At 38.8% G+C, this 15690-nt stretch overlaps 1 protein-coding gene across 2 annotated transcripts in view; it reads right to left on the bottom strand.

The window, feature by feature from the left end:
- Window positions 1-1299: 1299 nt before the first annotated feature.
- Window positions 1300-15690, bottom strand: part of SNCAIP (synuclein alpha interacting protein) — a 50029-nt gene continuing 35638 nt past the window's right edge. The window contains exons 8-11 of one of the 2 annotated variants that reach the window (XM_008629144.2): window positions 11428-11520; window positions 7932-8994; window positions 6075-6145; window positions 1300-1863 (exon numbers count right to left, since the gene is read on the bottom strand). In XM_008629144.2, the coding sequence (XP_008627366.1) occupies window positions 1779-1863; window positions 6075-6145; window positions 7932-8994; window positions 11428-11520 (1312 nt within the window). In that variant the 3' untranslated portion in view covers window positions 1300-1778. The remainder of the gene's footprint in view (window positions 1864-6074; window positions 6146-7931; window positions 8995-11427; window positions 11521-15690) is intronic. The other variant, XM_017728296.1, reaches the window with a different exon arrangement.

The raw sequence follows: 15690 nt of genomic DNA, 5'->3' as shown, positions 1-15690 counted from the left end.
TTTTTTTTTTTTTTTTTTTTTTTTTGTTTGGTTAGTTTTTGGTTTTTGTTTGGTTTTGGGTTTTTTTTGTTGTTTGTTTTTCTGATGTCTCAGTTGGCCCTGTATTATCCAGTAGTACTCTGTGCGTACCCAAAGCCTACAAACAGGGTAGGTCTGGGGCATTCAGACATCTTGGTCCATGCAAGCTGTGTGGCCAAATGTGACATCGCTCTGAAGACTAACATAAAGAAAGACATTTATCTCACCTAATTAAAGATATCCAAATACTAAGTAACTATTCCAATAGCTTTACTATCTTAGCTCCCTTGTAGTAGATAGGAAGGGATGAGCTGGTTCTCCTGGCAAAAAAGATGTATCTAATAGGTAGAAGGAATGATATTCAGGAAGTTTCTCTCTCCTCACTGACCATAAATGAAGCTCAACAGTCAAAAAAAAAACAAAAGAAAAAAAAAAAAAAAAAAAGGCAAGAGAAACTGCACAGAAAGCAACTCCATTGTAGTTAATCAAAATCCTCATTTTTTTAGTTAGTAGTTCTGCATTTGCAGGAATTTAATCATCACAATATCATAATTTTTATGTCTCTGCCCACTACAGGGAGGCTGGAACTCAAAGGTCCTGTCCAGCCCTAACCACTTCATGATTCTATGACTGTCTTTGTGACAAATAAAAAATTTCCTTGGCAAACTTCCTTTGACTTCCCTATGTTCTATTAGAACAGTCAGCAAAATAAATCCTCATTAATTTGGATCTTTCTCAGCAAACTGTAGCAGCCTTCAAATGGAAATAAATCAATATAATCAAAATAAAGCAAATATATACACACATATTTGCTATAAATAAATGTGACAAGATTGCCTAGTAGTGTGCCTTTGGATGTTGTGCTGTAGGACACATTTAAAGAATGTGCTCATAGTTTATCAGAAACAAAGTGAATTAATTCATTTTCTCTGAAAAGTTAAAAGAACATTCAATAAAGGGATCATGGCACCTTTAAGAGAATGTGGACTAGAGTTTCAGCAGCTTATGCAGTAATTTCAACAAAGCTGAGCACACTGCCAGTGTTTGGCAAGTAGCAGTAATTGGTAACTTAAAATTGCATTTATACTTTTTATTTCTAAATGTTTTAAAGCTGATGAAGGACCACTATACATTAAAGTGGCTCTTGACACAACTAATTGACTGAACTGAAATCCGGAAACTGGATGTCGTCTAATTATCAAATGAACACCAGAAAGAACAATAAAAAACTTAGAGCTCAAAAGAGGAAATGAAGTATAGGAAGTATCTGCACTCAGTGTGTCCTCTTAACACCTTCTTTATTTCCTTTTTACAAAAAATAGAAATAACAACAGACAAAACATACTCAAAAAAAAGTCAATGCTTTTGCCTTGGTCTCACTGAGGAGCTGCTCAGGCAGGGTCCTGGCTGGAATTTTGACAGTATATGCTGTTGACAAAGGGAAATAAAGATATATGACAATATATCCATGCAAGACACAAAGTACAAAATGTGTTCTGTGGCCTAACAAACATTTTGGCAATTGCAAGTGTCATAACAATTTCCAAATTGTTACTTCTGCTCACCCATGCCTTTACACAGCATCGCTTACAAACAAGTTACATATACACACATATCATAAAAAAGATTTGTATATGGTCTAACTGATAAAAATTAAGGCATCCTAACAGCTGTTGTTTTGCTGGTGAGTGGTATGTCTCCTATTAGTGTTTCAAAAGGCTATACTTCAGGTATTTCAAACTGAGACATCATGATGTGGTTTAGAGGAAGAATTCCTGCAGCTCTGGCTCTTCAGCACTGTTTTGACTCTCAGATTTCTGGATTTTCCAGTTGATGTCATCATGCCTGGAGAAAAAAAAGAAGAAAATTACTCAGCGGTAACACTGAAAATATAGAGGGGTTGGCACTGTGTTTTTTTACCCTGTTTTGTTCCATTTGCATGTATTGAAATCTGAATTCATCTTTCTCTGGGCTTATTTTTCCAGACGTACTACACAAAATACTTTTTAATATTGTGGATTTTTTCTGAGTTGTAACTTCCATTTTGAAATCAAACCTGGAAACCAATGGGATGATGAGGAGCTTTTTAAGTCCCAGCACTAAATAGAGTGCTGTTGTAATGTTCTGGTAATAATGCACAGAACATCAAAGAATTCCTTGCACCTTAGAGAAAATATCACAGTGACAAAAAGATTCACTACAACAAACATTAGACATATCCTATTGGTTTCTGACTCTGCCTGTAATAGAATTATCTTGTCCTCATAAATAATCATCAGAAAGAAATAAATCTATCTATCTATTTGTGTAGGAGATTTGAATGACAGCTTGCCAGTTAGAGTAGAAAAATTATGCACAACATATTTGTAGCTCTCATTTTCTTCACTTTCTTTCATATGTTCTTGTTCTGAGTTGCCAGTATGTTCCCCTTCTCTTCAATTAACCTTCCAACTGATTGTCGACTAAGCATCCAGTCCACAGCAGTTTTCAAACCAGTTAAGAGCCTCACTTTTACTTATTACTACTGAAGAGCAAAACTCCTACAATCCAATCAAGACTAGATGGTTTGCTGCTGCAAAGGACAGATGCTAGAGTGAGAGCAAGAGTATGTTTATGAAGAAGTTTGCCTTTAATTCCCATATTGGTGAGCTTGATTCTTGTAAGCCAGAATAGCTTTATTTCAATCTACAACCATCACAAAGAACCAAATATTCCCAAGAAACTTATACTTAGGATGGTTAGATAAGCTGATGGTTACTTCAGGGTTTAACAGAAGCTGACCTCATGGACCATAGTTTTGGGTCCTAGTAAGAAGGGCATTAGTGATCATTTCATTTTAAAATCCCCTTCATTCATCTAAATCACAGTTGTCACATATCCAATGCAAGAGCAAAACACACAGAATTGAGCCAGGCGAAACAGATTTTGCAGGAATGGGTCTGAGGAGGAAAAAGAGGAGCACTTAACTCTTTGCTACACCTACATTTTGGCACTTAACATGGATTGCTGTTATCATAGCATTAACCATGTCGCTTTTCTAAAGGATGCTTTCTAAGGCTAAGATTTACCTGCTGCACCAGCTTAGGCTTGCAGTGCTGAAAGATCCTGTGGGTGAGTCCCCCATCTAGAGGCTCAGTAGGCATACCAAAGACCCCCTTTGGCAGCTCTACAGTTGCAATGAGACCTCAAAGAGGAACATTTTTAGCTAATGCAGATGTCTCTAGGTAACAAAGCCTTTTACAACTGTGTCTCCTGACCTGGAAAAAATGTATTACCAATACCAAATACCAAATGTACTATTATTGCTAACTAGCAACCACATTCCTAATTAAATTTTTAACATCTTCTAGTGCCTGTATCACCACTACTACATCCTCTCATGCAACAAGCAGTGGTGCATGATCGTAATAGCACACAAGGGAACAAATGTAAATTTTCTGAGACAGTTACTTTTGTGTTCATGTTATACTCTACTAGTATGAATTGTTACTATTTTGTTAGACATATAAGCATTCTTTTTCTGGAGGATACATTTGAAGTTGTAATTTATCCAGCATTAGGCCTGGCAGTGGGATATGGATTAGGTTAGAGTCACTCGCTGGTTTAGAAGCATGCCCAGTTTACTACCTGACAGATATTTGATGGTGGATTCTGTTGAGTGCCACCATGTAGGAAGCAATTTTTGCTGTTGATAGCTGTACCTAATACAGGGTTTTACTGCTTATTTTAATGTAATGCAGATCTCAGATGATTTAAAGTGTGGGAAAGAACTGTTCATTGGCATATATGTAAGATGGAAAAAAACCTACAAGTATTTGCTTGGAGTCGCAATATGCAAAAACCAGCTAATCCTTCCAAAAGAGGAAAAAATACCCCAAACCATCTTGCACATCTAAAATTTCCTCCAAGACTTTAAGAAAAATAGGGTGAATCAAATTTCAAAAGGCCACTAAAAATTTACTGCAGTCCTCTACTATTAAGCTGTGACCAACTTGAAAAAGTAAACTACAAAGCCTTAATGTACTTGGGTGTTTTGAATGAAAAGAAAAAAAAAATAAATGAAAAGAATAGAAGCTGAAGAAAAAGATGCTGGAAACTAGTTGACAGGAAAGTCATCTCACTGAAGGTAGATTTTGTATAATGACTTCAGACTTCAGAAACTGCTAATAAAATCCCCTATTATAAGGGTGTAGTGTCAAAATGGGCTTGGGGACTGTGTTCAGAAACATAATTGCCCAATATAACAATCTATAAAGGTTTAAACCACCAAAGACTGTACTGTTTTCCAAAGAAGTTTTTTTTTCAAAATAGTTCTGAAATGGTAATTACAGAGTCCCTAGACTATCCAGGGAAAATTCAAACAGTGTCCAGGAGCCTGTAGTGCACACAACGGTGACGTTCTTTTAAGACTTAAATGTCACACCTACTGGACATCATGCAGTTGACTAACGACTGGTACCCATTCTGCTGTTCAAAAATCACAACAGATGCTAAAGGTCATTACAAAGGCTGTCTTAGAAGCTCTGAGAACCTTCAGGTCTGTGTCCCGATTTCTGAAAAGCACAATACAACTTCCGTTCTTATGTGATATTTGGAAATCTCATGCCACAAACTTTGACTTCCAAATTTATGGGTATTGTAACAGCCTCCTCAAGCTGCGGCCTCAGTGCACTCTGCTCCTTGTTTCCGACTCTCTGGTTCTCCATGTGTCCATGGTCATGGGGGCAGCTTTAGGACATGGTGCCTGGACCAGCAGTGCCTGGAGGGACAGCCAGGAGTTCATGCCCAACCATCACCCTCCCAGCAGGTGATGCCTCAGCCCTGCAGTGGCAGCCAGACTTTCCCTGTCTCTCGCTTCTGGGGAAATGCCACATTGCCACATTCCTCACACAAGAGCAGTCACACAGAGCAAGTGCCAAATTACAACAACTGCCTACATCTGGGACATGGCTCCAACATAAGGATGAGATTAATTATTTTGCATTACTCTACGATCTGGACAGGCAGCTGGATGTTTTGACTGAAAGCTGCCTGCTGATGCTCCCTCAAACTGCTGCTATCCAGTTTTCTGCACAGGAGTTTCCCTCTTTGTTTTCAGAAGAGAATGAAACCTCTTGGAAATCTCTACTGTTTCTGGTTTCACATACACTGTGCCAATAGCTTCTGAACAAGACTCATATTTCCATTACAGAAATTGAGTTTTTAAGTATGGGAAGGTCCTGGCAATAGAAAACTAGTGAACGGACCCCTCTTCCTCCATGTATCAGATATTTAGAAAACACTAACTTGAAAGTAACTTAGGCTCTTGAACTGCAGAACAACTAACGTCAAAGTAACTTTACAAGTCAGTTTAACAGAAAAAGAAGCTAGGAATTTGTGAGTGTTAAGAGAAAATGACAGGTCATTTTTAAGAAAGCATTTGCTTATTAAATAAACAAACATTTTGTCAAGTGTTGTTTATTTCCAACATATCTTTATGGAATTGAGGGACTGGTCTCTACCTGCCTGAATAGCCCTGATGGAACAGGACTAACTTAAGAAATTTAAATATAGTCAGAGTTAATCAGACTTTTAAAAAACAGATTTAACTTCAAAGTCTAAGGGAGAGTAAGAAAAATGTGTGAAAATAGAAGACCACTTAGACTTAAAGTACAGCATTCTGCTTCATGTTCCCTGTATTCTCTATTTCAAGATGAACTGTGATCTTTTTGCTCTTCTCATGAGAGGAAATTTAATTTCCATTCTCATCTGGTACTTGAGTTTTATTCAATAGAGGCAGAATACTCAGCCAAAGTCTGCTATACACTCTGGTCGATTTATGAGCATGAATACTTTTTGTACTTGCTTGGAACTGAAATCCCGTAGCCAGTTCAATAGTGACATCAGCAGAAATCCATCATAAATTTCTGCTTTTCTAGGAATTCAGATATTCATCTACTTCCCTTCTTGTGAATCAATTGATTCCAGTGTTTCAGTTACAAACAGTGTTAACAAACATACAATTTGAGAAAAGAAGGCAACAGAGATGCTAAACATTACCATGCATAAGCACATACCAAGCATAGTTACACAGAAGTTCTTCATTCAGCGTGCAAGAAGAAAGACTGGTGTAGCTGAAGTAAGGATCCTAAGGAAGTACAACATCATACCAGTTAAGAGCATGCACAAGGTTTCCCACATGCATAACATGAAGAGCCACTAAAACATGCAGTCAGACAGCCACAGGAACATTTTAGATGATATCTTTTTGCACCTGAATCTGTTACCTCTTTGAGATATGTGCTGTGGTCCTTTGGGTTGGTATGAAACGTTATTGTTTCCACAGTTCTGATGCTGGCAGCAGTGACATGCAAACATGGCCTTTTCACAGAACAAGCATTTTACAGTGCAAGCATCAATACTGTTAGAATTACCTCATACAATCCTTCAAATTTCTTAGGGAACTACAAAATCTGCTCATGGCCTTGCAACCTATCAGAACATCTTTGAAGACAGACTGTCTTTTCCCCTGTCACTAGGAAATCTGAATCACTCATTCGAAAAGAAAAGCCACTGTGTTTTAAAAATACTTTTATGTTAAATTGGCTGTTTGACTAGATGGTGCATGTCTTTAAAGACTCAAATCATAGTAGTTCATATTGTGATTCTGAGTAAACTTTAAGAAATGCAGTCCCACTTCAATTTAGCCCTTTAGATGTCATTTGAATTTTTCATGTAGTTTCATTTAATTTCATTTAAGTCTGCTATAGCACTACTGGTCTAACAGCACCCACTAATATGGGCTATTCACTGTTTCCCAGTTGTCTCTTTCCACTGTTTCTTTTGCCTCCTCCTTGCCTAAGATTTTCCTGTGTTTTTCTCCCATTACCTTGTCATACTTTTTACAGTATATAATTCATTACTGCTGCTCCTCCTCCTATTGGCCTGCTTTATGCTTTTTTTATGTTGAAATTATTCTTTCCCCTCATGTCTTTCTATCCACCTGTCTTCCCTCCCTGTCTTCCACAGAGGATTAAATCATCAACCATTCCCTCTCACTCATCTCTATTGTATCTCCAGATGCTCACACTTCTCTCCATTCCACAAAAATACTGCACCCACACTACACTACACAAAACCCACTACATCTGACTCTTTCTATTCAATATAGAATCACTAGGTTGGAAAAGACCTTTGAGGTCTTCAAGTGCAACCAATGACCTAAAGCCTTGAAAGATGCATTTGTTCAAAGTATTTTCTCCTTTCTTTTAAACAAGATACACCCCTCTTCCCCTTGGGATCCCAGAAAAGGGACTCTGTTCACTGCAGAGAGGGGAAGATCTGGATCCAGTACATTTTGTGACAGGCCCAACCATATGCTCTGACACAAGAAGACTCTGTGCTATGAGGAGAAGGTGGTCACAGAGGACTTGCTGCTGACAGCTTCAACACCTAGGGTTGGCTGTGGCTCCCAGAGAAGCAGGAAGGACCATTTCTGCAATTTTTCCTTGTTATATTTCTTATTCTGTTGGCCTCATCAGTATTTATAGGACAGGACAGGACAGGGCTAATTCTTCAGTTATTTATACCTCAGGAGTCCCATGGGTTCAAGACTGACATTCTCATTGTACGTTTTGTCACTCAGTGCAACACCAAACATCATTTCCATGTGAATCACATCTCTGTGGAAAGCTTTCAACACAGAGTATGTGGATCATGTGCCCTAAGAATACAGACTCTGTACATAAGCAATTCCTGCCACTCCTTGGAAAATTCTTCCAAATCTAAAAAGTGGATGGACTTTCTGTAGGTCAAATACAATAAAGTATTTGTGTGCCTCCTTTTGCTATAGAAAGGCAGAAGGAAGAAGCTGTCACACTTATGCATTACTTAATGAGACAAGGAAAAAAGGCCCCTCCTTTCAGTGCACTCACTGTCTTGGTTCTTCCTTTTGAGACAACTGCTGGATTTCCCTTGCTTTCTGTTGTCTTCCTTCCTAGTGAGGTAAAAGGCAGTGTTGAGGAGGTTTTGATGAGGTTTGCTGTTTGACAGTTGTTGTTGTTATTTTGGTTGCCACTCAGTGTCTCCATTATGGACCGAAAGGTTCCAAAAGGCCTTTTCAGCTGGTCTCCTGCATACTCCCCAGAGCTGGCTGGAGCCCGCGTGAGTCCTTTGCTCCGGTCTTTATCCTTTTCCTCATTTAGTTCTGACTCTGCTAGTTCCACCTGCACCACAGGCTCCTCGAAAGTTACTCGAAGTTTCAAATTTTGAGAGGTTCTGCGCTTTGAAGATGGGGACTTGAGAGCACTCTTAGGGCTGGTGGCAACCTTCTGGGCAGTGGCACTGTCTGTGCTGGACGGAGGGTTGTCCTCACAAAACTGGTTCTGAGGTACTGTACCAGACTGATATGGGGCTTCATTATCCGCATCGCTGCTCTCCGAAGTAGGGGAAGGACTGTGGCCATCCACAGACTTAGAGACCCTGATACCAAAAGGAAAGCGCCGTCCTGCTGTGGAAGTGTGTTTCTTAAGCATCATGTTCAAACTCTCTGTGCTCTCAACGCTCTCCACTATAGGCTGAGGTCTTGGTTTGTCAGTTCTTTTCACAGGGGTGTTCTTGTGCTCCTCAGAATTAGCTGAATCTGTATCAGACTCACTGAGAGACCGCTGCATCAGTTGTCTCAGTCGGGCTAACTTCAACTCCCTTTTCTCTGGCAAAATCTTCTTCACGTTCTTGGAGGATGCATGAGCATCCTGAAATTCCAAAGTCAGCTTTTCCTGCATACAGACATTTTCAGAGATTTCTTTTCCCAACAACTGGCGCAAGATTTTATCTGAGTCCTCATCTTTTATCTTAGATCGAGCACGACTAGATGTTCCCAAGCTGCCAAGGATCTGAATACTATCTTGGGTGCTCAATTTACTTTTTGGTGGAGACAATTCATCTGCTTCAGATGGTTTCCACTGGGGTTTGCCAGAAGAAGGAGATGACGGCAAGCTTAAAGAAAAAAAGAGGAAATATCACAGCAACATTAAGGCACATCTAAAATGTGAAACTACCATTTCTGGTGTATACGTCTGTCTCAATTTATTTTTACTTATCCTTTTCATCGCTACTCACATGGAATTCATTACTGTGATGCCACAGCAAAGATTACATAGAGAAGGATGTAACCCTGCTTCCACTCCTATTTAGAATTTGAGTATGTTTGCTTCCTCTTATGAAAAATACCTCCTTAAAATCAGAACTTAGAATGGTTATTCAAACACCAAATATGACTTTATGAGGAGAACTGTAGAAAAACTACTCCTATTTGTGTGAGTTGACATGCTAAAAAGCACCAAAAGGCTAAATGCCTACTATCCAAGTCGAGTCATAATACAAAAGTAGCTTATTCTAAGTCTGTAAAAGTACCACCTCTCTGCATAGCAATGATTTCATAAATCTAAACTGCATCTGGTATTAATAATAACAACCATATAAGACCTCATAAAAAGTCAGGGCAATTTGCACTCAAAACCTTTTCAGATATGAAATACTGAAAAGCAAGAGAAAGGTGACATGAATTTATTTCAATACTAATAGAATAAAGTAAATTTAGAACCCCAACTGTTTTACAGACGGAAACAGCAATTTCAACAATGACTGATTTGCAAAGAATGTAAATTGCAGAGACCTTTTCTTTTCCTGCGACATATGCTAGAGCTCGTAACACTTCACGTTTTTACTTTAGACCACTTTTCCTCTAAGCAAGGACAAGGTGAGAAAATTTAGGTTCGTGTGAGGCAGGCAAGCACCTTCTGCTCTCCTGAGTCCATAGTTCTCATAGTGTACAAAATTCACATCCCTATATTAAACACCTCATTTTCAATCAATTTTATGTTTTTTTTTCCTGTGGCAAACCTAAACAGACAGTGAAGAACATGCATTTATCTGTAGCACACATTCCTAGTAACAGGGATAAGTTCTCTTAGATCTGCTACTGCCTCCTTGGATGATGAAAATATCTATGAGTGAGTTCCAACTAGATGGAAAAGTAGTAGCCAGCTATGAAATAAAATAAACAGAGTGTAATTTTCAGACTTGCTCACTTAACTAAACTGATGTTGAAGCCTGCCCTTTTACAGGAATAATGAATGATGAGGGATCTGCTTTCACCTGATCTTATCTGATACTGAAAGTAAAACAGTCCTGGTGCTCCCCAGAACTCAGATAAGAGACCACTTGGAAAGATCAGTCAGCAAAAATCACAGAAAACAAATGAGCTGGAAAGCTTCGGTCCCATTGCTGCTGTTGAGCTGGCAGACAGGGAAGACAAAGATTCCTTAAAAAAGGCAAAAACCCCCTCTTTCCAGTGTGGTTGTGTTTTTTTTTTTCAGCAGGAGTTTGGAGTTTACAGCCCTTTTTCTAGCTGAAGTTCCTTTACACAAATGCATCTCCAATCCCAATATCTTTGTTATCTACAGCTGTAACTGTTTGCACTTCTCTGAAACAGTGACACATGAAATTCAGGGCCATGGAGCACTTGCACAGAAAAATGCTTGAGATTCTGTGAGAATTGAAAAAAAGCAGTCATTGACCCTGCAAGTTCATACTTGATGACCCAAAGCTGTGATAATCAATGGCTGCAGAAGCTTTTATGCTGGCTTTATAGTTTCACATATATGTAGCCCCCTAACAACTCTGAAACAAGAAGCAGCATTGTGTATGTCTTCCAGAGGGGAAAATGGATTTAAAAAAAGGATAAACCGATAAATCTCTATTTGTATGTGAGTTACTTCATTTCTTTCCAAGTCATCTTCAGATTTCTGTGAGAGTGAAGTCATGCTTGCTTCATCTGCTTCCATGCATCACCCTGTCAGAGAGATCCAGTCCTCTGTCTTTACCATCCTCCTCTTTAGTGTTTGAAACTTAACTTGTGTTTCTTTCTGTGACTTCTGACAGGATATGTAAACAACACATGAAGTTTCCAGAGTTTTGACTTCTTACGCAAGCTAAAGCAGGTAAAAGATTTAATGAGTACAAGGAGCCTCATTAATATGAAAGTAGTTGTTTTTGATAACTGGCTTTATAACTTACTGCTAAAAGTAATGTATGAGAGACCACCAAAACATCAAACTTTACAGCTTTCCTAGGGGTTTCTAGGATCTTCTCCTGTTATTTAATGCAAAATATCCTACATTCCACTACAAAATTTGCTTTCATCCTGTTGGGAAGCTGGGACTATTTGGTTTGTACTCAGAAATTTCCAGCATTTATCATTACTCACTGTCAAATTCTAGAAGCTCAGCTTTGAGTCCATGAGGTAAAACCCTTACATTTTCTTTACACAACACGTCTGCTATTTAGCCAGATCACAGCTTTTCCTGATAACCAATATATTATGAAAGTGTGCAAATCCACGCTGCAGTACATTTCCAGCCACCTTACCTTGGGGACGTGGGCAGTGACTTGCCCTCCGACCGCTGGGCTTCTAAGAGCTGCTGGAGTTGGTTCTGTAATGTTACACGTTCCACAGTCTGCCTGCAAGAAAATGTAAGACTGTGTACCTCAAACTGTAAAACTGACTGCATAAGTAAGTTACAGGAAAACTGATACTACCCTTTCAATTTTGTATTAAAGAAAGAAGTCCTCTTCACCTGTACTTTATGTAGCGAATAGAGAACTTATAAATAAGAACACAGAGAGTTTGTGTTTTTGTCTGAATCTCTGCTGACATTTTGTAATCACTGTACAAGAACAACTGAGAGAAACTCACTTGTCAGATTATTTCTAAAACTTCATGTAAGGACAAGTATGTGATCATAAGCAGCAGTGAATTGAAACTGAGTGACTCACAGACACAAAAGTATGGTAAACTTGTTTTTACTTGTTTGTGGAAAAGAATAGAAAGTGCACAGATTAAGCAGTCACTTCCTACATTCGGTGGATGGCCTTTATCAGCTGAGCAACAGCTCAGGCAACGGCTCTCTCCCTTTCTATTTGCAAATGAACTCAGAGAGAAGTCTCTGCCCACAGGAAAGGACTGGTCCAAACTTCAGCTGCAGGATGGAGTTAGGTATATGATGTCTGTGTCACATCTGCTTGTTGCCCAACCTTACCAAAGGTTGTACCTGGGCTCTGCATCCACCTTATCCCAGGGCTATACCTACCGCAGTTTATCACTTTCAGGGTGGTGTTGTGATCTACGCTGTTTTGCAAGTAACTTTAGAGACCAACACTTAAAAAATTGCAATAGTACCTAAAAATTGTTAGTAATATGAGAGTGATATCCATAGTAGAAACTCCATTTACCATTTATCATGTGTAATCACATCTGTTGTCCTGTAACATACTTATTTCCCTAGGAAGGACTCAGTTGAGCATTACAACCTGAAATCCTCAAGTAGTTCTACAAGAATGACAGATCAATTTGCCACAAAAAGGTCTTCTTTTCCCTGGTCCCATACAATTCAGACGTTCTATTCTCATGTCAAAACACCCCTTTTTGTTGACCACCACAGATAACATTCAATCTTGTTTAGTGATCTGTAATTTCCAGTGCGTCTAAACACTACACAGACAGAATTATTGGAAAACTTCTAGAAAACTAGGGATTTAGAGATTTTTATCACTGTACTTATGCTATCTTTCACCTGAAACAGAACTGTTACATTGTGTTTTATTCCCTGGTCCTGACCAAATGACCGTGGGAAAATGACTTTTTATCTGCTTCTCCCAGGCTGTGCATCTGTTGCTGTCTAAGTAATATGTTTTTGTATGTAATATATGTTATGCAGTTGCATCTGCAGAACTAAGGCAGTTCTCTACCAGTGAGCTGGACACTTTCCTAGCTCACATGCCATCAGCAGACGATTTAGCTGAGTTTCAAATGCAGTCTTTATACTGGCAATGTCAAAGCCAGAAAGGATCCAGATCACTTTTTAGACTAGAGGTTGTACTTGCAGGACTGGCAGAAAACAAATGCTTTACTTTTAATATATCAAAGTGAGTTTGAAAAGTGCTCCAGAAATAAAGGTGTGATCTTGACATACTGCCTTGCATTTTACAATACAGCTATGCTTTATGTAGATCCTTCTTCCTTTAACTTTCCATCTTCCTTCCTTTGGCCTACGCACTTCCTTAGACTATTTTAAAATGACTCCTACCATCTGTCAACATTGGATTATATTGCAGCTCCCCAGATACTCTCCTATAAGAGCCAGGGAAATTTTCATTTGAGATTACGTTGTGATGCAATTTATCTGTTATCTTTTTCCTTTTATCATTCCTTCAATTTCTATTTCTAAATATCTAAATAATGCAGCTAACAGTTTTTTATGTTTTTAGCTCCAGCAGAAATCTCTGATGTCTTCCTCTTGAGTTAATGTTCACATTCCTCTTAAACAATTTATTGTGATAGAAGAGTTGAAGTTTACTCCATTTTTATAGTTTAACTAGTTAGTACAGAAGTCACAGACACCCACACATCTTGCCAGTGCTATCCCTAAAGATAAATAACATACATATGTATATTCCAAGATAACACTGGAAACAAGGGATCACAACTTTTTGGAACAGCAATACTGCAAAGTATTAAAGCCAGACTGATTTAGGAGACAAGATCACTGTAGCTTCATGGGTAAGAGGGTGAATGTTGTTTTATTAGAATTGATGGCGAAATTCTGGGGGTCTTACCTTAGACAACATTCCCAGTGAGTAATATGTAAGAACCCTTCTGTGTCTACTTAGACATCTGGGAACCCGAACCACCTCCTTATGAAATCAGGGAGCTCAGTAACTGCAGAAGGAATAGGCTGAGGCACTGGGCTCTACTGGAGTATCTCTCACAGCATGTTTTCTTATTTCTCCTTTTTTTTTTCAAATAACACAAGAATGACTACACCACAAAGCAGAATATAAAATGGCTTAACTAAATAAAAAAGAGATTAACATTATAAAGTTTATATTGGGTTTCTTACTATATGTCTATATAACATGTTCTACCCCAAAAAACTCCAGCTAACCAAAAACCCCATCAACCTGCACACACCTTGCCATACCACTACAGAGATTGCATGACCAGCTCATATTTTGGAAGCTGAGGGAAGGCTGGGAAGCACATAAGGGATTTTAGTGTTGATATTGACTGTTCAGGTAATCCATCATGATAAAACTATTCCTCTTCTGTCTCTAGAACATTGTTCATTAGCCCTGGGAGAAGTAGGTGGTGAAAATCCAGGAAAGCCAGCTCAACTGCCCAAGTTGGAGTTATTCCTATATAACAGCTACATTATGTACATTTGAAAGAGTTAGAAAGTAAACTTGACTTCCATCTGTTGCCATCTGATGTCTTCAGGATCTTCAGAACTGCTTTCAGGATTTTCAGAGGTGTTGCAGCCAGTGGATTCTCCTGCTGTGATAAAGGTCCCCTTGACAAGATGCTCCACGGATGTACTTTGTACCCCCCTTGGATTTTTAAGAAGGATGAGGACTGAAAAACAGGGTAAGAATCTTCCTCCATCATCCTTTCTGGCTCTTGAGCATGAGCCTCTGAACATGGTCAATTGCTTCTATCAAAACCACTTGTGGCCTGAGGCCTGCAGCCCAAATAGCCATGCAGAAGCTGCTCCCTCAAGCAGAAAATAGATTCTTTCACTGCCTCAGTAAGCTGCAACAGGGTTGCACAAGAGACTTACATCTCTGTGTAGAAGAGGGAGAACAGGCTGCTGCTGCGCTTACTAAAACTAATCTGAAGCCTGAAAAATAGACTGCTGAAGGGAAGCAGATTTTACTCCAGCTGAAACACGCAAAGAAACTCATCAGGAGCCAGATACGAATCATGTAAATGACTTCCTAAGGATGCAGTCTGTGGGTTACTTGGAAAAGTAACAGTGGGGATACTTGGAAAAGTGTTAATGCTTTTGTCATGAAAGTCACAACTAGACTATTTCTGTGTGAGTAAGCAGCCTGCTGACTTACATAACAACTCCTTTATTTCCATATGAGAGGTAAAACTTTTATCAAGTACTGGGTGAGAACAGAAAAGAAATGAAACATGGGTATTCTTTAGCTGCCATTTTTTTTTTTTTTTTTTTTTTTCTGAATTATGGGGAAAATATATTTTGTGATATATTGATATTAATCAGATGCTAATGCTGTCTTCTAGGGAAATGCCCGATGTTTATTTTTTTTCCTTTATGTCAGTTTTCTCAGCAAATGGACCAAGTACAACCAGGTACACTGACATATCCAGGGAACATTGTCAGGCTGTAAAATTATGAAAACTGTAAATGTTATAATGATCCTCAGTTCAGGGTTTGTATTTTTGACAGTACAAATGTAAAAGAATGAAGATATTGCAAAGAGAAAATGTCAAGGTAAAGACAGGGAGATCGCTTCCCAGTGACTGTCATGGGCAAAAGAGATTCAGTGTGGAGAATTTAACTTAATTCATGGTTAATTAGCATAAATATTTCATTATTGGTTCAGGTATTGGGAAACAAAAAAGGACAGACATTTAAAACACCTATTCTCCCCTTTTCCAAGCTCAACTTATCTCCCAGATTCATCTGCACTCCTAGCTCTTCTTCTCCACCATTCTCAGGCTTCACTCCAGACACTCTTCCCCTCTTGTCATTGTCGCAGGTTACCCCCAGTTTTTCAGTAAGCCAACATGCAGCACAGGTCAGGGTTCAGGTGTAGCAGTTTCTC

The sequence above is a fragment of the Corvus brachyrhynchos genome, unplaced genomic scaffold (assembly GCF_000691975.1).
Source record: "Corvus brachyrhynchos isolate BGI_N302 unplaced genomic scaffold, ASM69197v1 scaffold90, whole genome shotgun sequence".
NCBI lineage: Eukaryota > Metazoa > Chordata > Aves > Passeriformes > Corvidae > Corvus > Corvus brachyrhynchos.
This window is presented reverse-complemented; position numbering and strand designations above follow the sequence as displayed.